Source organism: Gossypium hirsutum, chromosome D08 (assembly GCF_007990345.1).
Source record: "Gossypium hirsutum isolate 1008001.06 chromosome D08, Gossypium_hirsutum_v2.1, whole genome shotgun sequence".
In the NCBI taxonomy this organism is placed as follows: domain Eukaryota; kingdom Viridiplantae; phylum Streptophyta; class Magnoliopsida; order Malvales; family Malvaceae; genus Gossypium; species Gossypium hirsutum.
In genome coordinates this window covers 39,368,938-39,392,220 of record NC_053444.1, presented here as the reverse complement: position 1 = coordinate 39,392,220, position 23,283 = coordinate 39,368,938, and the positions used below count along the sequence as shown (strand labels likewise).

Genomic DNA, 23,283 nt, shown 5'->3' with positions numbered 1-23,283 from the left:
TGGTTGAATTGGTATGTTTTGTATGTGTTTAAGGTGTGTTTTGATCATATGAATGTGTGTGGGAAATGTGTGTTTTGGTATGCAAGTATAGGTTTTGAAATGACTTATTTTAAGGGCTAAATTAGGAGCACGCGGCCTATCATACTACCGTGTGACACACACGGCTGTCTATTATTTTAATTTCAGATGCAAGTTCCACATAACCTGTAACATGGTCGTGTGACCCAAGTCAGTGAGTTACTCAGGCAGACACACAGGCTGGGACACGATTGTGTGTCCCATACTTCGAATGCCCACATGGCCTGGGCTATGTCACATGAGTGCGACCCCTGTTTCCCAAATTTTCAACTTTTTCCTGAACTTTCTAATTTATTTCAAATTGATCCCTAAATGTTCCTAATATATTTTTAGGGACCTGTGGACTTGGTTTAAGGCCCATAGGTTTGTTTTTTCTAGAATTAAATTAAGTTATTAAATGATTATATTAAATTTTCATAATTGTTTCTGTTTTGATGATAAATGTTTTGTTTTGTTCAGTAATGCTTCGTAACCCTAATCTGGCGATGGAGACAAGTTAGGGGTGTTACAGGGGGCCTTCATCTGTCCTTGCAAACACTGCATATAACTCATGAAATGGTGATCCACTATCAATATGCACCTGTACCATCACCTCCAATCCCCCTTGTACCTTTGATATCGAAAGTGTCATAACTGACGGGGTCAACCGAAGCACAAAATCGATATTTAAGTGATAACATTCTCATCTGATTAGATCCAATGATTTTTTTCCTAATTCTTCCATGTATTTCCGATAATTGTATGTTCGGGTTAAAAGTCAATTGCATTGTGTTCTCTAATAAAAAAGACATCGTTCTCAGTGTCACGCACTTCATCGTCGTAATAAACAATAGCAATAATTCGTCCAGTCATTTTTACCAAAATAACATGTTCCACATGTTCGAAACAAAAACATTATGCAAAAAATAGTCTTGTAATTAAATATGAACAACAAAAATCGATCATTACTTTATGCAAATTGCGTGGTAGCTTCAAATTATGCCTTATGTGCGAACTTCTCTTCTTCTGATCTTCTTACAATTTTCTTTGCTCGTAAATGCCTTATGTCACTCAACGCTGAAATAGATTACTTTTATAGACCCGAGGGTGAGTGAAAATTGATTCAAAAAATTTTCCCGAGCTAGTGGGAAGTTGAAATTGCTAGAGATAAAACGCTCCACATAGGACGCAATTTCAGCGCACTACCAAAAAAAACAGTGAAAGCGCGTCCAACTAGATGCATTTTTGTGCCGTGTCAGTTGCGTTTTCAGTTCTTTTTTCTGACACTACACTGAAAACACGTCCTACGTGGAATGTTTTCTCTCTACAAATTTCAACTCCAGACTTTTCCCCACTCATCCATTAGACATCTCGGGATTCCCAAGATATGTTATTTGAACCTATCTGAATGTTCAAAAATAATTCACTGTAAATAAGGATCAAAACTCAGTTGCATTCAAAAAAAATTGAAAAAAAAATTAAAAATTAAGATTTAATCAAACTGAGTAGTTCAAGTTTTGATTATAAATCGAATTAAATTTTGCAATTCGAATAATTCGAATATACAATTATTGTAAATATGATGCTTCTAAATATCAAATTAAATAATTATTAACTTTGCATCTCAAAAATTATAAAATATATATAACTTAAAAAATAAAAAATCTATAAAACTTTAAACCTTAAAATCCATAAAACCCTAACCTTACTTTAAAAAACAAACCCTAAACCTAAGAAAAAGGACCAGAAAGAAAACACTATTATTATGTTCCAATTTCAAGGTATGAGACTTGGATCCAACATAGGGAAGTAAGAGATTTTCTAGTGGGGTTTATATGGATCTAGGCTCTCCAACCTCAATAGCTAGTTTTGGGGTATGGTTCTCCAAAGGTCTGTATCAATTGGTATCAGAGTTAGCCATCATGCTTCTCAGTTGTAATCATGCGGTGCAGGTGGTGACGTCGGCATTGCAGTGTTTGCCCGGGGCTAGAATAAGCTAGCGCAAAGCCAACTCGCGTGGGCTTCGGGGGTATAAAGCATGGTGGATTATTATGTTCCAATCAGCTGAAACAGCTTCCAATTGGAAGCATTTTCGTTATTTCGGTCTAGTCTCGTAATTCTTTTGAAAAAATAATCTAATATGGTAATTTTTTTAAAAATCGGCATTTTAAAGAAATTTAGTCCAAAGTGAGAATAATTTGGGAGAAAGGTAAAAGACAGACTTTTATAGCGCGTCATCACTGTAAAATAGAGTAGAGTATTGGTCAGGATCACATTGTAGGGTGACTTTTATAGTGCTGTAGGGTGGCCAGTGATGTTATGTTGGCTGGTGAGTTTATCAGAAAAGGTGAAGTTATGGTCATGGTTCGTTGTCGGTGTCGTTGGATTTCCTTTTCTTAAAGAGGATTTAAATATTGATGATGCACCATCAAAATTTTCATGTGGTAAATAAACAAAAGAAATGTCTTGGAAAAATTATAGAAAGGTCCCTAATTTTAGTCAAAAGTAAAATAAACAGTACACCAGCAATCTAATTAACGAAATTTTTAACGATAATGACGAATTCGAACAATTATATTAATTAGAATGACTAAATTAACAAAAAAATTAGAGTAATAAAAATAAAAATACATTATGTTAACATGACAAAATAATTTTATTTTATTTTTATTTAAAAAATAAGCATTCCAGACTATTACATAATAATTAATTTAGAAACAGAAAAAACGGTAAGGTATTCATGCAACACATTCAGAGCAAAATCAGAGGGTTGACACCAAATGTGATAGCCAATGCCCATTCATTCTACAGCCTTTGCTAAATAATCAGCCAACCTATTGCATTCACATTATACATGAGTTAAACCGACATTCCAATCACAGCTCAACAAATCTCAAATCGTATTTACGACGTGTGATTTCAGCTGATTATTTATTAGGTTCCCGTTAATATGGTGCAGCGCTTCCAAACAATCTAATTCTAACAACACATCTCGACAATCAGGCCTTCAATCATGTTCAAGACCATCAAGTATGCCCTAGTGTCACGGGCCGCAGTTCAAAGCCCGTGACCAGCGTACCAAATGCATCCAATGGAGGTCTGTTGCTCAGATGGGGATCATTTGGCCCACAAGAACTGGCCCGATTCAAAGAGATATTGGACAAGCCTGTCAGATTAAAGCCTGGTTGGCCCGATAATGAAGAGATGGCAACTTAGGCTAATATGGTAACTGATCTTAGAAGATAGAGGAAATCTTATCTTGTAAAGATTAGATTAGATTTGATAAGGCTTATCTTGTAAATCCCTAAAATTAAGGGATATGGTTAAATCTCATCCGTCGATGTAATTGTATCTTGACCGTCGGTTTTGGGGGAGCTCAACTATAAATAGAGAGCCTCCCCCTCATTTGTACTGACTCCTGAATTGTTTCATTATTCTTTGTGAATAAGAATTGAGAGCATTTACTCAAACACTTTGCGAGCGCTCTTTCTGTTGTTCTTTTGTAGCTTCTTTTGCCACAATCGCTTCCGCTATATAAATTGGTGCCTTGGAGGAGTTCTAAGGAATCCTCACTTTTGGGCGTAAAGGCTGACTTAGGCGAGTTTAGAGCGAACGGATCGCCTAAGGTCGCACGGTTTGCGAGACGAAAGGTCTAGCCCCGTGACAAGTGGTATCAGAGCCAAGGTTTGAGCCAAGCATTCGAGTTGGTTTGAAGGTACCGTTGGGATGTCGAAAGAAGAGTTCGAACAAAGGTGGGCGAGAAAGTCTTTGAGGGAGACAATATCGGCAGTAGAGGAACGTGTGGGTAAACTCGAGGGATCCATGGAGGATGTAAAGGAGGCACTCGATGGGGTCGAGGATTGCATAGCAAATTGGAAAGAGCAGTCCAGAGACTATGTAAAGATGTCTCTTGGTTCCACCATGGATAAGGTAAACGAATTATTTAATTCACATAGGGATAAGCTGTCGGACAGGAACGATGCTCTCGAGGCCATGATGACGGCTTTGAAGGAGGAAACAATGGCCACGACGAGGGCTTTGAGCACAAGAATAGAGGAGCTCGAGGGAGAGCTGGCCTTGTGTCGAGTAGTCGTGGGGAAAGGAGTGGCAAATGCAGCACTCAGTAACGAGGATGTCCCAAAGCCGAAAGAGTTTGTGGGGACAAGGTCTGCATGTGATGTGGACAATTTCTTATGGAGGATGGAAAACTACTTCCGTGCCAAAGGTATCAGGGACGATGCGGTTAAGGTAAATATTGCTTCAATGTTTCTTACTGACATTGCGCTTTTATGGTGGCGAGGTAGGACCACAGATAAAAGGCAAGGTGAGATTGGGACGTGGCAAGAGTTCTAATGCGAGTTGAAGGGACAGTTTTACCCAGAGTTTACCGAGGAAGAAGCTCGGGCAAAGTTGCAAGGGATAATGCAATGGGGCACAGTGGGGGAGTATGTTCAAAAGTTCAAGGAACTCATGCTCCAAGTTTCAGATGTGACCAATGAAGAAGCATTGCTTGCTTTTCAAAAGGGATTAAAGCCGTGGGTCAGATAGGAGGTGGAATAAAGAGGTGTCCAAAAGCTGTCGGAAGCCATGACGGTAGTTGAGTCCGTGGTCAAGCTTGGTCTAGGGAAAGACAAGCTTAGGTCTTCCAAGTCCGAGGAAAGGGGCGTAGGTGAAATGGATCACAAGGAAGATAGTGTTGATGGCAATGGCAACGGCGACAATGGTGGTAATAGGAAACCACGAGTTGGGAAGAAGAAACCCAAGAGGAAAAGGGACAAGCTGAAATGCTTTCTTTGCGACGGTCCACACATGTTGAAGAAATGTCCGAGGAAACCCGCGCTTAAGGAGAAGCCGGTGGGTAAGGCCTTGGTACTTGGTTCGAGCGCAAGGGGTGTCGAAGCCAAGGAGGCCGAAAGCGAGAAGAAGCCAGTGGAGTGCTTCTTGTGTCATGGTCCGCATAGGTTGCGGAAGTGTCCGAGGAAGTCTGTCATCGAGGGGAACGATGGAGTAGACAATGAGCCCAAGAATCTTGGTTCGAGCAAGGGAAAAGCCGAAGCCAAGAGGGCAAAGAGGAGCAAAAAGAAGCGAGTAAAGTGCTTCTTGTGCCGTGGTCCGCATGAGTTGTGGAACTGTCCAAAGCAAGCTGGAGTCAAAAGAAAGGCAACGTCTGAACTTGGTGAGTCATCGAAGGGGCTTCCACCCAAGGAAGAGGTGAGTTTGTTATCGAACTTAGAGGAAAGAGTTGCGATGAAAACAGTGAAGTTGAGACCAATGAGGCTCAAGTTGAGTGAAGCGTCGGAGTTGGCCGAGTCATCGACAAGGCTTCCACCTATGGGAGAGGTGGGTGGTGCATCAGACTTCAAAGGAAAAGAAGCGATGCATGTGGGACAGTTGACCAGAGTAAATGCGACGAGTAGGACGGCTCGAGTTAAGAAGCGACGGAAGCCGAGGCAAAAATCCCGAAGAAAGGGAAAGGCTAAGGCGACGAGACGAGACCAAGGCGAATCAAGTTGTGCCATTCAGAAGTCACAATGAGGACGTTGCGAGAATGGGTGGAGGAGAATGTCACGGGCCGTAGTTCAAAGCCCGTGACCAGTGCACCAAATGCATCCAATGGAGGTCTGTTGCTCAGATGGGGATCATTTGGCCCACAAGAACTGGCCCGATTCAAAGAGATATTGGACAAGCCTGTCAGATTAAAGCTTGGTTGGCCCGATAATGAAGAGATGGCAACTTAGGCTAATATGGTAACTGATCTTAGAAGATAGAGGGAATCTTATCTTGTAAAGATTAGATTAGATTTGATAAGGCTTATCTTGTAAATCCCTAAAATTAAGGGATATGGTTAAATCTCATTCGTCGATGTAATTGTATCTTGACCGTCGGTTTTGGGGGAGCTCAACTATAAATAGAGAGCCTCCCCCTCATTTGTACTGACTCTTGAATTGTTTCATTATTCTTTGTGAATAAGAATTGAGAGCATTTACTCAAACACTTTGCGAGCGCTCTTTTTGTTGTTCTTTTGTAGCTTCTTTTGCCACAATCGCTTCCGCTATATAAATTGGTGCCTTGGAGGAGTTCTAAGGAATCCTCACTTTTGGGCGTAAAGGCTGACTTAGGCGAGTTTGGAGCGAACGGATCGCCTAAGGCCGCACGGTTTGCGAGACGAAAGGTCTAGCCCCGTGACACTAGAGTTTTGCCTCGTATGTGCTACACAACCCTATGTTCCTTGCAAGTCCCAAACACCACAAACTATCTGCATCTTGGATCACACCACTGACCATCCCTATTTTATATTTCAAATTCTGACCACCATCCACAATAATTTTCCATTTTCCCACTGGTGGTGGAGAAAATGAAAGTTGCGTCCATCTTCTCCAACTCTTTGTGGACCCTTGTTCCTAATTCAATTGATTAGCATATACAATCTCCTCTTTATATCACATGCAACCATAAATGAATCCTTCACTATCCACATAATCAACTTTAAAAATACGATATTTCTTTTTCTTTTTTTTTCACAAGGACCAGCATGTCACAGCGAAGAAGATATCCACGTCTTCCATATTAGTGAGAACTCAATTAAACTTTTAATTCTTTTACGAGGGTTTATTTTACGCTTAAACCTACATTTTGAAGAAATAGGAACTTTAAAACAACGCTAGGTTACTAAGGTATTGACTATTCGGACTTGGAAACAACGCTACGCGGATCACCCGACCCTTCAAAACCCTCTCTTTGCTCCACTGTTTCGCCATTAGTCCTGTCTTTCTCCACCGCCCCCCTTTCACCTTTTCGAATTCTGATTTTTCCCACTCTCTTCAATTTCTTACAAGTCAGAATTCAGATAGACCCCAAAAAGGTCCTATCTAACCCTAACTTCTCATCTCTTCATTTTGTGCTTCTCTTTCTCCCCCACTGTTTCCCTGCTCGATAACACATGTTGATTCCATTTTGTTAACGGCTTTCTAGGATTTTATTCGGGATTTTGTCGGAGCACTGAATACCTTCCTTTTCCTGGTATATTCCCCCTCTTTGGCGTAACTTTTTCTTCTTCTTCTTCTTCTTCTTCTTTTAAGTTTTTAAAGAAATGAATCGTGAGGAAATATAGGAAAAAAGTTCAGCCGCCATTGAAGAGTTTATTCTTTTGGTACAAAAATAAACGGAAACAAATGGGTCCCAAGTTTTGGCATCACGTTTTGCCGTATTTAATTTATCTCTCTCAATGTTAATTCAAATTCCGTATGGATTCAGTGGAATTTACTTATTCATTACTTATTCTAGCTTCCCTGTTTGTTTAATTTGCTTTCTGTTTCTCTCTTTTTCTCAGTTTGAAATCAAAGAGTTGCGGAGTATAAGAACTATATAAACGAAGATGTTTGGTACAACTAACCGTAAGTCTTTCTTTTACCTTTTTTTATCTTTCTTGTTGAAATCGAATCGAGTTTTTAATTCGGTTCATCGAGCTGATGTCAGGATGAGTGTATAATTTCTACCATTCTTTAAAACTAGAAGCTCATGACTGCCAATTTTATTTAGGCATTGTAAAATTCGAACTTTTATTGGTTTTAGCATCGAAGATTAAGTTAATCATCCAAAAAAAAATTATAATATTAATGGTAATGGTAATATTCGCTGAATATTGTTATCTCTCCTTATTCCTTTTAAATTTTTTATCAGTATCATTTTTAAGATAATCTTTTTTTCCACTATTGGGGCTTAACTAATGCATTGTTATCGCAACAAAATCCTATCATGATTGTTCCGTGTCCTATTGTTTAGCTTCTTAGCTTGCTCTTAGTTATAATATTTTAATTAGAAATACTTTTGTGCTTGTTATTGGTCAGTTGCTTGTGCTTTGCCTGTGATTTACATATCTACTTGTAGTTTGTCATCAGAGTTTGTATTTTGTTGTTATGTTTTTAACAAATATATGCGTATATATATTGCATGTCTTTTTTCTTTTTGGAAATAAATTTTTTGTAAGTTGTTATTTGTGAACTTTTTTGCACTAATAAATAATTGTTAGCAACTCTTAAAACAGCTTTTGGGCAACCAGCAAGTAGCCCATTTGGCCAGACCAATCCAAGTAGCAATCCGTTTGCACCTAAATCTTCCTTTGGTAGTCCAACTCCTTTTAGCTCCCAAACAGGGGGTTCACTATTTGGTGGTACTTCTACTGGGGTGTTTGGTGCAGCCCAACCTTCTTCTCCATTTTCCTCAACAACAACCTTTGGTGCATCATCATCTCCGGCATTTGGAAGTTCCGTGCCTGCTTTTGGGTCTTCGTCTACTCCTGCTTTTGGCAATTCATCATCATCTTTTGGTGGTAAACGTTTCTTTATGCTCTTTATCCTATCAGTATAATTGAGTTCTCCTTCATTTTACATTCTTTTTGTTCTAGTTAAATATAATAAAGAATGTGATTGTAATGCCTTCTGTCTTTTGGTATTTTATGGTGCTTTAGTGTTTTAATGCCAAATATGTGAAGATCATTAAGTTGTTGTGTGTCTAGATACACGCTTATATGAATATAATTATATTTTAATTAGATACTTATATAAGTATATTTATATTTCAATTAGTTGCACTCTTATTTCTTGGTGATGGAAGAATTTAGTGTTTTATTAGTAATCTGCTTTAAATTTTATGCTTTTTTTGACTTTTTAGCCATAAGCTCTTGGGAACTTGGTGTCTTGTCCTCAGTGTTTAACTGATGACTTTTTTTTTATAGGGCCTTCTGGTTTTGGTCAGAAGCCAGCATTTGGTTTTGGATCTACTCCCACTCAATCAAGTCCTTTTGGAAGCTCAGGGCAGCAATCACAACCTACATTTGGTAGTGGAATATTTGGTTCCTCCACACCCTTTGGTTCAACACAGTCTGCATTTGGTGCCACAAGCACCCCTGCGTTTGGTGCCACAAGCACCCCTGCGTTTGGTGCCACAAGCACCCCTGCGTTTGGTGCCACAAGCACCCCTGCTTTCGGTGCCACAAGCACCCCTGCTTTCGGTGCCACAAGCACCCCTGCTTTCGGTGCCACAAGCACCCCTGCTTTCGGTGCCACTAGTACCCCAGCCTTTGGTTCCACAAGCAGCCCTGCCTTTGGTTCAACTGGAAGTCCTTTTGGGAGCACTGGAACTGCATTTGGTGTGTCTAATGCCCCAGCATTTGGAGCATCAAGCACACCTGCTTTTGGCACATCTAGCACTCCAGCTTTTGGAGCGTCTTCTACTCCTTCCTTCAGCTTTGGGTCTAGCCCTGCTTTTGGACAATCAACAGCAGCATTTGGTAGTAGTCCTTTTGGGACGACTACAGTTGGAGCACAGAGTTCCCCTTTTGGTAAGTAATTATTAAGTTTACATGATCAATTATAACTTCGGAATTACTTATCCTGATAGGAAAAATTGTATATTTCATTGGTCTTTTACATTGAGTACCAAGTTCAATATGCATATATGTGCACACATAAACACGCATATATAATAGCTAAATTCTTTTGAGTTATGTAGGAAGCCAATCCTCTTCTCCTGCATTTGGAAGCACGACCTTTGGCCAGTCTGCATTTGGGGGTCAACGTGGAGGCAGTAGAGTAGCTCCTTATACACCTACAACTGATGCAGATAGTGGGAGTGGTACACAGCCTGCTGCAAAATTGGAGTCAATATCAGCAATGCATGTTTACAAAGATAAAAGTCATGAGGAGCTGAGATGGGAGGATTATCAGTTAGGAGATAAAGGTATTTATGTCAAAATGTTGTGGGACTCTGAAAGTTAATCATTCTCCTTTTCTGTGATTGACATTGACTAGATTGCTATATTAACTTGAAATATCAGGTGGACCGCAACCAGCTGCTCAGCCTTCTGGAGGGATTGGCTTTGGTGTGTCAGCTGCACCTGCAAGTCCTTTTGGCTCTTCTTCAACAATTGGTCAAACACCTGCAAATCCATTTTCCGGCACGAGTGCTAATCCATTTAGTATAAAACCCCCATCCTTTAATAGTGCAAGTTTTACAACCTCAACTACTACATCAAATCCTTTTCAATCAACATCATCAAGCCTTTTTGGCTCATCTTCATCAACAACACCTTCAATATTTAGTTCTTCAGCTCCTGCATTTGGAACTGGTTCATCTCTTTTTAGTTCATCTGTATCTCCTTCATTTTCATCATCGCCATCCATATTTGGTACTGGTGCAGCTCCAGCAACAACACCCACATTTGCCACTGGTTTAAATTTTGGCAGCAGTCAGGGGTCTTCTCTGTTCAATTCTACCCCTGCAATTGGGCAGGCAAGCTCTACCTTTGGACAGAATACTAGTAGCTTTGGTCCAACTAGCATTTTCAATACACCTTCCACTGGGTTTAGTGGGAATATGTTTTCGAGCTCTCTGTCATTGCCTCCTTCTAGCAACCCTACTGCCTTTGGCTCAACAACTGTAAGTCACTTGTGAAATCCTTACAATCATTCTTCTTTTTTTATCATGTTTATGATCCTTTGCTTGTGTTATTTGGTTATAGAGTTAAGCTGGAATGTTTGTTGCGTTGTCTTCAACTTTGGTCAAAGTGCTTTATTTCTGTACATTTTCATCGTGCTGTTGTGGGGATGCAGAATTATGTTCACTTTCCTTTTATTTTATTTAATTGAGAGTTCAAAGTACTTGTAGTTTTTTGTCTTCAAATATGTGTTATTCTATTGAATGAAGAGTCATAGTTGATATGTTCATACGGATAACTGTTGCATATCTAAAGGCAAGGGGTCATGTTGATTTGACTAAATATCCTTATGACTATTTGTTGATTATAATTTGTTTCAGATTTTTTATGAAAAAAATATTGTGAGCAAAATTTTTTATGATTTTAGGAGTTTTTCTGGCTTTAATTTGCTATAATGCTCTCTGGTTTTATGCAAGAGTCTTTGCATAAATGTGCATGCTCTCTTACCTGTTTCTGAGCCTTAAGTTATTGGTTTGACCCATTGTTGCTGCAGCCCTCTTTTGCTTCACCTTTCCAGCCAGCTCAGACTTCTGGAGCTTTCAGCTTTAGTAATCTTGGTCAGACACAAATGAGTAAGAAAAGTTTTATCTTGAATATTATCATTGAATGTTTTGGGAGCACTTTTTTTTTTACGCTTCTGACCATAATGATTTTTCTGTCTTTATAGGTGGTGGATCAGGCATTTTTGGTCAGAGTAATGTTGGCCTACCGTATGTTTAATATCCATTGGGTTTTGGTTCTGTTTTCACTATCACTTATAAATATCCTTATACATACCTACAAGCATGTCCATATCTATTACTAGTAGAACCTGTGTATATCTGCATTCAAAAGTATGCCTGAACAAGTTCTTTCCATGGTCATCCATGTAGTCTGTGATTTTCTATTTTGTAGCTTAATTACTTATCCTCTTATGTTTGGCAGGTCTGTGACACAAAATGCTGCTGTAGTACAACCTGTGACTATTAGTAATCCCTATGGAACACTCCCCGCAATGCCTCAAATGTCAATTGGTCGGGCTGGGACTGCACCATCTGTTCAATATGGGATTTCTAGCATGCCTGTAACTCTCTGACATTGCTTTAGTTGCTCTTAGTTTTTGAGTTTCATATACTTATTATAGATTGTTATCTCTCTCCCCTCGTCCCTCTATCTGTTCCTCTTTGTGCTAGAGTGCCAATAATTTATTCAGAATTATAATATAATATTGTTTGACTGGTAATCAATTTATCAGGTCACGGACAAACCCGTTCCTGTTAGAATATCGCCCCTGTTGACTTCACGGTACATTTCACAAAGACGGATTAGGTTGCCTGCAAGGAAATATCATCCTAATAACGACAATCCAAAGGTGAGGATGCTGCCTCTCTTGGAAATAGTAAACTCTATTCTAATTTGAAATATTTTTCCATTGGTGGACTATATGAGGTTATAGTTATAATATTTGTTGGTTTTGTTTGTTTAATATATGTAGGTTCCATTTTTCAATGACGATGAAGAGACACCCAGCACACCTAAGGCTGATGCTGTTTTTATTCCTAGGGAAAATCCAAGGGCTCTGGTTATTCGTCCCACTGAAAATTGGCCTTCAAGAGCTTCTGTAGAGAAGGTATCGCCTTTGAAGGATGCATCCACTCTGGTGCATGAGAATGGTAAGATTCTTTCAAGCTCATATGCTCTCCTTTTGTGGTGAATTACAGATTAGAACTGAAGGTTATAGACATGGATAAAATTTCATAGTCTTGAAGTATTAACTTGTTGGTGGGCTTTGTTTATTCTTTCCATGTATTATTTACCATCATTTGACAATATAAGGTTCTCATTTATCGTCACAAAATACTATTGATACTCAAGTCGTTAGTAAAGATGTTGGATCTTTGGGAAGTTGCTGTATTTGTCTTGTGTAATTGTTCCCTCTGTTTATGTAGTCTGTGTCTCTGTTCTCTTTGTCTGAAACACACAACACTGAATTTTATTCAAAATAACGTGCTAACCTATTACTACCAATTGTCATTTAGGAAAAATAATGGAAATACCATATCTTGTACAAAGTCACTTTTCTGGTGCCATTTCAATATTTTAATTGCCTATGTTGCTCCAACTCTTCATTTTCTTTGATGTATCTGTATCTGCTACCTGTTTCTGACACATATTGACATGGGATGATGATATGATCCTACAAGGATCTTTCAAATACATAGATGAATTTTGAAAATTTAAAGTACTGTCGTCGGTTACATACTTGGGTTCGATACTCACACTCAAAGTCTAGAGACCAGATCTTATTGCATTAAAGAAATGCTCTGATTTTGTTTTCAGATGTGTGAATTTGTGCTCTCTTTTTTATTCAACTACAATGATTTTTGACTGCTCATGGCTGACTTTTTGGAGCATCCTTTTCATTTAGGCAAAATTTCTGATGATGGCTCCAATGCTGAGGATAAAGATAGTAAGTAGCATCTCTTTCATGAAATTTACTCGCCAATTCACTGTCGTGTCATATTAATTTTATGTCGCCCATAATGTTTCTTTGATTTAATGTTTAATGATGTCAAAATTGCATGGGTTATAACACATTCTCTGCTTGTTCTCTAACTTCCTTGCAAGACGGTCATCAAAAAACACAGTTAGCCTGTTGTCAACTCCAATGGAGTTTCTAATGTACATATGGGACAAAACAAAGCATTAAAATAAGCCTTTTCCTTTATGCCACAGCGATTCTCTTTGTCATAAAGATGATGAGTGTTCTATTCTGATTAGCAAATCAGTTTGCTAGCATCTTTACTAATTTTAATTTCTTCTGATTGGTATGATCATTGTAGAAAATCCAGCTGAAAATGGCCTTGTGAAGGAGCAGATTCATCATAACCAGAAAGCTAATGGAGTCCATGATGATCATTCTGTACAGAAAGAGGATTCGTTCAGGACACTCAGTGGCCACAGGGCTGGTGAGGCTGCTATTGTGTATGAGCACGGGGCTGACGTTGAGGCTCTAATGCCAAAGCTCAGGCGTTCTGATTACTATACAGAACCCCGAATCCAAGAACTGGCAGCAAAGGAAAGGGCTGAACCAGGGTACTGTCGCCGTGTCAAGGACTTTGTGGTTGGGCGGCATGGTTATGGAAGCATAAAGTTCCTGGGTGAGACACATGTGAGATGCCTTGATCTAGAGTCCCTTGTCCAGTTCAACAACCGTGAGGTAATTGTTTACATGGATGACAGCAAGAAACCTCCTGTTGGACAAGGTCTTAATAAACCTGCAGAAGTAACGCTTCTCAACATCAAGTGCTTCGACAAAAGGACCAGAGAGCAGTATACAGAAGGGCCAAAAGTGGAGAAATATAAGGAGATGCTTAAGAAGAAGGCTGAGGACCAAGGAGCAGACTTTCTCTCCTATGATCCCATCAAAGGAGAATGGAGGTTCAGGGTAAATCACTTCAGCAAGTACCAGTTGGAAGACGAAGAGGAAGATGTGCTGTAACAATGTTTGTTTTATTCATGGCAATTGTTAAGGAAGAGTTTGTGGGTGGCACATGTGTTTTCTCCCCATTAAAAAGGGTAATGTCTTGAATGTACAGGGTTGGCAAATTGTGGTAATGTTTCGACTTTTTTAAGCGTCACATCAGACGGTATACATGAATGTTTTCGTGCGAGTGATTTCGTTATTTTTTTTCTGTTCTTGCGATGCTGACTCTTGGAATTAGATAATTTAGTCAGAATTGTGCTTAATTATTGGTTTCATACACTAGGGACCAGTCTAAATAAAATGTAAAGTTGTTATGAAATTTCAATAGGAATAGAAAGTAGGTCTTTGATGTGTAAATGTGAAATTGAATTTTAATTCGAAGCTTTAGATTGAAATTTAAATTGAAAGTTATGCTTGTTCAGGGTTTAAGGGTTAAATTGAATAAATTTTAAAATATGTTTAGCTTTGTATTTGAACATGGTTTGGATGAAATTTGATATTAGCTCTGTTTAGCAATTGGTTGATAGTTGATAGTTGATAGTTGATTGTAGTGATCGGTTTGACCAACTGATTTTATTATCTGTTTATTTAAAATTGTTTAGTAAAACTTAATTGATAGTTAAAAGCTGATATATGTAAAATGATAAATAAGGACATGATACATTTTATTGTTAAGTATTTATTTGTTTATAGTACTTTAGTTTTTATTGGGTGAAATTATTGAAATAAACACTATTACCAAAGAATTAAAACATTCATTATGGAAAGTAACATATTTCAATTAATATAAAGTTGCATAAGAAATCATTTTATACAAGTAAATTGAAAATAAATTAAGAGTATACAAATATTCAAGAAATAGATATATATCCAAATAAGTAAAAACAAATATTTAAGAAACACGACGCTGTCGTCTAACTGCCATCAAACTAGTAGTGATGTCATAATAAACTTTTGCCATTTCATTAGTACTCATACGCTCAACTTCTTGAGTGGAAATGCATTCGACATCCAAAAATGCTTCAGGAGAAATAAAATTCGGATTTGCATCTATGACTCTAAATGTTGGGTCACGAACTTTACTTAATCTGACGTAGTTATGTAATGCAAATGCATTACAATTATTCTATTTTGATCTTGAGACGGATATATTAACATTTTCGCTAAAATCTTCTATCGCGCCTTTAAAATGCCAAACCCCCTCTCAATACAACTTCTTAAGGATGAATGTGCTCAATTAAAATTTTCTCGCGGTAATGTTGATTTTTGTAGACTCACGGTGGAGTTTTTTTTTTTGAGATGTACTTTGGACTTTGGAGGTGAAAGTGAAAATGGGAGAATAGAGGCTACTAATATCTTAACACCCCTATTAAGTTTGAGAACATGTAGCAAAGGGAGTAATTTTTTAGCAAGTATGGCCAGATATGTCATTCCACATATCTCATTCCTAATCAGGTGTTGAAAAAAGCTATCCATCCCAGCGTTTTTGTTTTGTTTTGGAGGTTTTAGCTCAACAAGCTTTTACAAACCTCCATTCACCAAACATTACAATTAGAGGGTTTGACTATCCAATCCTCCATTTATGTCCAAATTAGCTAAAAAAGGCCCAAACTCTGTTTACCAAACACCTACATTGTATAATTGTTGAATTATTATTCGTAGCTAAAGGCGACGTCAAGCCACCGAGAGGGACAAGAAAGGCAAGAGTCGACGACGAGTGATGCGAGTTTTTGGTTTGTATTTCTATGATTCAAGATCAATTTAATTGTTGCATATTTATGGTGTATTGCATGATATGACATTGAAGTGAGTTAACAATGATTATTTGAAGTGGACCGTTAGGACTGAGATGGAATATCAAGATAAGGCTAAATTGAATAGAATATAAATTGTATGAATTAGTTTAGATATGATAATTGGAGTGAATTTGTATTGAGGTATGCTATATGATATGATGAATAGAAAGTGATGAATCATGAAACAAACTATATATTGAAATTGGAAATTTGATTTCCCTTTTAGTTATTTGGACAAGATCGGATATAATTGACATGTCATAGCGTCAGGATATTGATTGAAAACCATTGTTATTGGGTAAACTGGGATGGTAGATTTTACATGTAAAGGCATCATTGTCAGGCAACTCGGGGTGATAGAATAATCAAATTTTGAAAATCATCATTACTAGACAATCCAGGGTGGGAGTATGTACATGTTCAGCGTCATTGTTGCCGAGCAACCCGGGTAACGGATCCGCATATCTGTCCTAAGCCCGTGTCTAGTTAATAGGGTCATAAAACATTATTTGACTATATGGTATATGAAATGGAATACAATTTATACATGGTATATGTCAGCATGCAAAAGGTTATGCAAAATGAGTTAAAAACAAGCCTTGGGGGTCAAGTGAGTAATTATAAGCCAATAAGCTTGAAAATGGTTGAAATCTTGATGTGAAATGGAACATATGTGTTTATACGTTAGTAATGGTAATGAATAAATGTATGTACCTATACATGATAATATGAATTGGTTAAGTTATTGTGAAATGAATGAGAAATGGTAAGTTTGAGTACACACTAGTGATTTGGCATGCAAAAAGTTATTATGGTAATGAAAGTATTTGGTATGGAACTATATGAGATTTGATTACAAATTGTATTAGGTTTGAATGTATGCAATGGTTTTAAACTTGTTTTATGGTATGATGTGTTACATTCAATGTTATCAAATCTCTAGGTTTAGTTGATTCTCAAGTTAAATTGAGCTCAAAATTGAGTCTAGAGGTACATTTCAAGGTCAAGTCGAGTCTGAGTCGAGATTTGGATGTTGATTATAAAATTTATTTTTTTATTGCTAAAGATGTCAGAGAATCAATAAATGATATTGGTGATGATATATATAGCAATGGTCACTCCGTTAAGAGTGAGAACAGGATCGGGGTAGAGGCACCTGGCATTGACCTAGCTGGTGCTTAACAAAATAGAGTTGCTAGTCCTTGATGAGAAAGCTGGAGAGATGAAAATATGCTCTATGTTATAGCGGAAGCTCTTCAGTAAGTGGTGGGAGTTGCTCCATAGGTTACACCAGTGTCTACAGTCCAGCAAGCTCCAATAAAATAATTACGAAAGCATGGTGCCATTGAGTTTAAAAGATTGAAAGGTGTTGATCCCTCGTTAGTTAAAGTTTGGCTTGAATCAATGGATTGGGTATTGCAACAACTCGGGTGTTCTCTATACAAATGTGTCACGTGCGCAATTGCCCTCTTAAAACAGAAAGTATATCAATGGTCATGTACCAGCTGATTGAATTAATTGGGATTTGGTTTCAGTTTGAATTTATAAAAAGTACATCGGCGAATTATATCTTGAAGATCAAAAGCAGAAGTTTATGTTGTTGAGATAGGGTGATATGTCAGTAGTCGATTATGAGCATGAATTTTTGCGGCTCAGCAAATACATTCTAGAATTAGTGCCGACAGAAGAGGAAAGTTGTAAGTGATTCCTTTAGGAATTGTGTGGTAAGCTTAAAGTTTAATTGGTCTCGTATAAAATAATTTATTTTCCTTCATTGAACGGGAAAAAATGGTCGAGCAAGTTATGGGCCTTAGTAAGATGTAACACCCTCGCTCGATCTGATCGCCGAATCCAGGTGTAGAGTGCCGCAATTGGGCCAGTTTGGACTAAATACCCAATTTTAATCTTAATAATTTCAATACAGACTTTATTGGATAATAAATATCTCTTACAATAGAAACCCTAAAATAAAACTTACTATCTTTAATTTCAATCTATAAGGGAATTGTTAGACTACATTATATTCAGCCGTTAGGCAAAGCCTCTAATGGAACCCCCTTCCCATGTGTATGACACTAAACTAATGATTGCTCCTTGATATATCTCGGTCTCATTGGGCCGCTCCTCAAGATCCTTACTCATCCAATGAGTCCTGCATACATAAACTAGATTATGTAAGTTCAAAAGAACTTAGTGAGTTTTTTTACTATTCTTCGCAAAATAGCCCCACACTTGTGAGGGTAATAAAAAGAAAATCTAAACACATTTAACTCCCTGATTGTTTTGGGATGATTCCTCTCAATTTGAGTCGATGGTCTGTGTTTCATTCCTCAAACTTAACTATAGGCAGATAGGTCGTTTAAACGATCTTCCCTGGGCTGACTCTATAACCTTTCGACAAGTTTTGGTAATTTCTCAGATGTCTTGCCATAACTGCGGACCCTGTCCCTTCCTTACGTGCATTATTTCCTTCATCCATCTCCCTTCCTGGACATCCTTCTAATCATAATTTTTAAATCCTTAGTCACATAGTTGGGTGGTCAGTTACCAATATAGATTCTCTTTTCCACCTTAGACTTATAAGGTAGTTGTCTTGTCTACCACCCTAATAACCCTTTTTATTTTGCCTTCCTTGGTGATTATAATAAACCTGATTAGTCCTTGGCGAACTCTATTTTCTTACTTCAGTCCCAAAGGGCTTTCTGACACTCTGCCAGTGGGTGTAGCTAATGAAGACTCACGCCACTCTAGTGGACTAGATCTCATTTCACCCTACATTCGGGTTGCAATGTTATTTAGGTTACTTCCTGGTGATCGCCCTAACAGTGATACCTTGTTTTTAAGACACATGTCCATCTGTTGTGGTCTGCTTTGGTCGACAGTATTCGACCGACTGTTATCCGAGTGACCCTTTGAGTTTACTATTTCTCTCATAAGATGGTTCCTTACGGAACTAGCCCTTTAGCTAGTACTTCTCAATAGTGTCCCCTTAAAAAGAAATAGTCTTGATAGACATATATATCACTCGATTATTCATTCTTTGTACCTCTTTCTTCTAATAGGTTCTAACTAACACCTCTTTTTCGATTAGTTGATCCGGAGTACAAATGATTAACCCTCCCCGCACAAACCACAGTTCAACTAACCTTATATCAGGAGTGTATCTCCCAATAACCTTCCAAGGTCTTCCCTTAACATGAAAGCTTTTTTTAACACCACTTGGCAGTTCTTAATGGCGGATCCTTATTTGCGATCTACGGGTAAATCCCATTCCATTGCTTATATCCAAGGCATTAACAACATATCATTCCCCCTACAGATCTTAGTTGGGTTTTCACCATATGCCCTACTGACGTCCTTATTTACCGTTAGGCAGACTTTTCCCAATTCTAGTACATTTTTTCCTTTTCTTTTCTTCTCTCTTTCTTGTTTTCTTTCTTTTTTTTGGCGGATTCCTCAAATCCACTGGTTGGCTATCGCTTGCTAATACTCGCAATATATTAACACACTTTAGGGGTGTTCCTTTTCTTTGTCAATACTCGCAATATATTGCCAATACTCGCAATATATGTTAATTCATATTTTGATACATTGGTTGATTTAGAGGTGTCCATGGGTTAGACAGAGTCGAATTCAAGTCGGGCCTAGGCATAATATTAACACCCTTTATGATTGCCCAAGTCTGGCCCGTCCTGAAATATGGGCTTAAAATTTTGTCTAAGTTTATCTATATTTGTAAATGGCTAAACCAAGCCCATTTTATTTTTAAAAAAATTAAAAAATGTATATAATTTTTAATTTAATATTTAATTGTTTTATATTTTTAATTAAAATTTTATATTTAGTGATCTTAACATATTTTTAATATTTATATTATAGTAGTATTCTAACATTATATACTATTATAAAATAATATAAAACTTTACAAATTTAAAAGAAAAAGATCGAGTCGGGCTTGAGCATTAAATGTTCAAGCTTGAGCTCGACCTATATTTTAAACGGACCTAATTTTTTTGCCTAAGATTTTTTTAGGTTTAATATCTTTTTCAAAACCCTCCAAAATTTCAGGTAGGTCTTCAAGTTTGGGTAGGTAGCCGAAATTTTTGGGTTGTTATAAAAGTCTCAACTTTTCTCCTATCCACCAATTAAAAATTAGGTCCAAATAAAAAAGTCAAGTATGTGGTCCACATTTAATCCTCAATTCAAATCTAATCAAATGGTTTAAATTAATCTTAATCACATAATATCTCAACAAAATAATATTTCCAACGTAAATTTCATATGAAATGACCAAAATGCCCTTATAGGAAAATTTTACACTTTAGTCCTTTTCTACCCATTATTACACTTCATAACAAATTTGGCATGTCAAATGAAACTTCATAGATAATATTATCTCTCTAATATGTGTCCATGGGTGGAAAAATTTACACTTATGCCTTTTCCATGGTAAAAATGGATAAATTGTGATTTAGTCCTTGAAATTTCTAATATTTTCCTATTTAATCCAAAAGTTATTTTTGTCGTACTAATTCATGTTCCAAGTCATTCTCATTTTAATTAATCATTAATACCTCATATTTTCTCAATTTGACCAAATTGCATTTTAATCCTTATATTTTTAAAAATTTACTTTAATCTTGGAGAGTGTCGTAAGTTGATAGGTGGTTGTTATAAGTGTGGTTCGAAAGAACATTTTCTGAGGGATTGTCTGAATAGAGATAAGGTTTCACAGACTCAGAGTTCGGCACCTGTTTCTACATCTACCAGGGGTCGTGGTCGTGGTAAAGGTAATGGGAGATCGTTTGGGCAGTAAATTGTTGCTCATACTGTAGCTACTCAGGTTGATTCTGGAGGTTCAACTTGGGTTTATTCCATTAAGGAACCCCAGGATCAAGATTTGAACGTTGAAATTGCTGTTATTTTTGTCTTGTGATCAATTTCTTTATTCTTGTTAGTAGACTTAGGTACTATGCCTTTGTAAATTTTAGGTAACATAACTAATAAGTAGAGAATTCCGATAGAGACTATTGATATAGGAAAAATGGTTACAAATTTTATAGATGAAAGTGTCGTAGTGAATAAAGGAAATTGTTAGTCAAATTACCGTAGAATAGTTTGTGGTAGTGAATAAAATCATTAAGAAAAGTAGTAGGAAGTTATAAAGAATAAGACTCAGAGTGCGCAACGAAAGTGTGGTAGTTAGGTCAAAAGAAGAAATAGCATATTTGTGATTAATCAAGTGACGTGTTAGAAGGGAATTTCGAGGACGAAATCCTTTCTAGAGGGGGAGAATTGTCACACCCCAAAATTTTAGCCTATATGTGCTCGGAATTTCGTAAGTTTGGTAACCGATAATGTTTTCAACAAAGGCTATTAGGATATTAAACCAATTTCTGAAAATGAGTTTTAAATATCTTTAATTTTAGAAATAGGACTGATTTGCAAAAAAGTCAAAGTTGAGAGTTTTTATGAAGTAATTTGACCAAATTTTAAATTTCAACCTAAAAACCCTTTTTTTTTCTAATTTGGTTTCACGTTAGTTTCTTCATTCTCCATACTTATGACATCCATTGGTCTCCTATTCTCTCCCAATTGATTTTCACTTCTAATTCCTAATCCCTCTTGATTTCCAACTTCTCTTGATCTATAAATCTCCATTGAAACCAAGAAAATACCTAAAAAGTTAATTAATTTCATCATATTTTTCAAGAGTGAATTTTCCAAAATTTTTCCAAAGTTCATTTTTCTTGCATCCAAGGTAACCAATCATCTTCCTATTAGTTTTAAATATTATCTAGACTTTTAAATCAAATTTCTAGCCCTTAAAATGCATGTTTTAGATAAAAGCTGAAATTTTGGTCGTTAACTATGGATTTCGAGTTTATGGATTAAAACTTGGTTTTAAAGTATTTTTAAACTTTTTTTAATATAATTAGAAGTTTTCTAAAGTTACTTTGAAGTTCCGTTAAGGAATTCACGAGTTTTAATGAATTTTCGTCATAATGGCCAAAACTTGTTGAAAAATGTCGATACCTTAAAACATGTAGTTTTGTGTAGTTTAAAGGTTAGGAATTAGTCGTAGATGATTATGTAGATGAACGGAATTTGTTTTGTGCAAAATGATTAAGTGTAGGCTAAGATATTTGAATTTAAAGTTTTTCATGTCGAAGATTTTGGTTAAAAATGGACGTAGCTTAGGCTATTGTTTTTTATTGTTTAAGGTGAGTTGATGACCGATTGTTGATTGTGTGCCTGTGTGGTTTGTCTTGTTGAAGTGTCGGAGTCTATAAGACCTTCAATGAGTAGAGACAAAGGCAAAGAAAAACTTGTCTAAGCTTTTAGCTTTTCGGCGAAAGCATATTTCTGGTAAGTGTTTTAGGATCGCTACTCGTAGATGATTCATTGTGTGATTGGGAATTTAGAGGTACCCTAAACCCCTACTCTAAATTTCGAGTGTAAGTGTTCTCACACCTATGATTAAATGTGAAATATGTTTACTTGTGAATTTGTGGAATCATGAACATATATGAGATGCTAAGATATATGCTATAAGCTTGTGATGACCATTGTGAAAGTGAATATGAGAGTATGTTTCGTGTATCCGATGTGTGGTGATAGAGTCCACTTTATGTTTCATAATCTCAAGAGACAAATTATCATAAAAAAAGTGACTGAATGTGATTAAATGTTATTGATATATGCTGAAATATATGCTTAAGTATTCACGTAATTAATACGTAAATATTCATGAAAGATGATTAAATGCATAAAATATGACATAGGAGTAGAAGATATTATGACTATGTTGCATGCCTGCTTTATTGATGCATAATGACTTGTTTACGTAGTGGTTATTCTGAGCATTCATTGAGCTTGTTAACCTCACCTACTCCTTTTTAACCATTGCAGATAATTAGTGCTTGTGTGAGCAGTGTGGCCTTCAAGGGAGTAATCCAAGCCGATTATTTAACTTCTATTAGTAGGTGTTATATGCTTACTTATGTTTAGGGAATAAAGGCAATGTGATAGGCCAATGTGGTAGATTTTATATTGGTTATGCTAGGTCAATTTTTGGGTTGGTTGCATGTTATTTATGTTTGGAAGTTTGTGGACTTGAACATGATATCGGGACTGCTATTTCAGATATTTTGATGTTTCTTTAACTAGGTGAATGAAGCATGTTGTTTAGGATTAAGTTTGAATGGTTTTAATGTTGATGTATGTTGAGATTCTATAGTCTAGAGCAAAAGTATCAATATTTGGTTTTAGAAAAACGATACCTCTGTAACTTCGAAAGTGCAGGGAGTCAGAATATAGAATTGGTATCGATACCTTAGCCCGAGTGTCGATACTCAGGTAAAATTTATCGATAACTTGCGAAAAGTACCGATAGTTTTCGACGTTTGGGAATTTTGGTGAGAAACAAAATGCAAGTTTGGTATCGATTTTTCATGTGGTATCGATAC

The 23,283-nt window shown here is 36.9% G+C and overlaps 1 protein-coding gene across 3 annotated transcripts; it reads left to right on the top strand.

The window, feature by feature from the left end:
- The first annotated feature begins 6,705 nt into the window (after positions 1 to 6,705).
- Positions 6,706 to 14,205, top strand: LOC107907238 (nuclear pore complex protein NUP98A). Of its 3 annotated transcripts, XM_016834522.2 has the most exons (13): positions 6,706 to 7,077; positions 7,388 to 7,451; positions 8,102 to 8,386; positions 8,792 to 9,397; positions 9,568 to 9,795; positions 9,893 to 10,494; positions 11,046 to 11,124; positions 11,220 to 11,262; positions 11,477 to 11,615; positions 11,787 to 11,903; positions 12,027 to 12,204; positions 12,960 to 13,001; positions 13,375 to 14,205. In XM_016834522.2, exons 2-13 carry the CDS (start codon positions 7,433 to 7,435, stop codon positions 14,031 to 14,033), a joined length of 2,997 nt encoding a protein of 998 aa, XP_016690011.2. In that variant the 5' UTR covers positions 6,706 to 7,077; positions 7,388 to 7,432; the 3' UTR covers positions 14,034 to 14,205. The 3 variants fall into 3 exon arrangements, with proteins under 3 accessions (XP_016690011.2, XP_040955076.1, XP_040955077.1); XM_041099142.1 differs by lacking the exon at positions 12,960 to 13,001 and having other exon boundaries at positions 6,734 to 7,077; XM_041099143.1 differs by lacking the exons at positions 11,046 to 11,124; positions 11,220 to 11,262; positions 11,477 to 11,615 and having other exon boundaries at positions 6,736 to 7,077.
- The last annotated feature ends 9,078 nt before the right edge of the window (positions 14,206 to 23,283 follow it).

Coding starts and splice junctions, on each gene's coding strand:
- LOC107907238 (XM_016834522.2), top strand. Junction 9,398..9,567: donor AGCACAGAGTTCCCCTTTTG/GTAAGTAATTAT, acceptor TGAGTTATGTAG/GAAGCCAATCCTCTTCTCCT. Junction 9,796..9,892: donor TTATCAGTTAGGAGATAAAG/GTATTTATGTCA, acceptor TTGAAATATCAG/GTGGACCGCAACCAGCTGCT.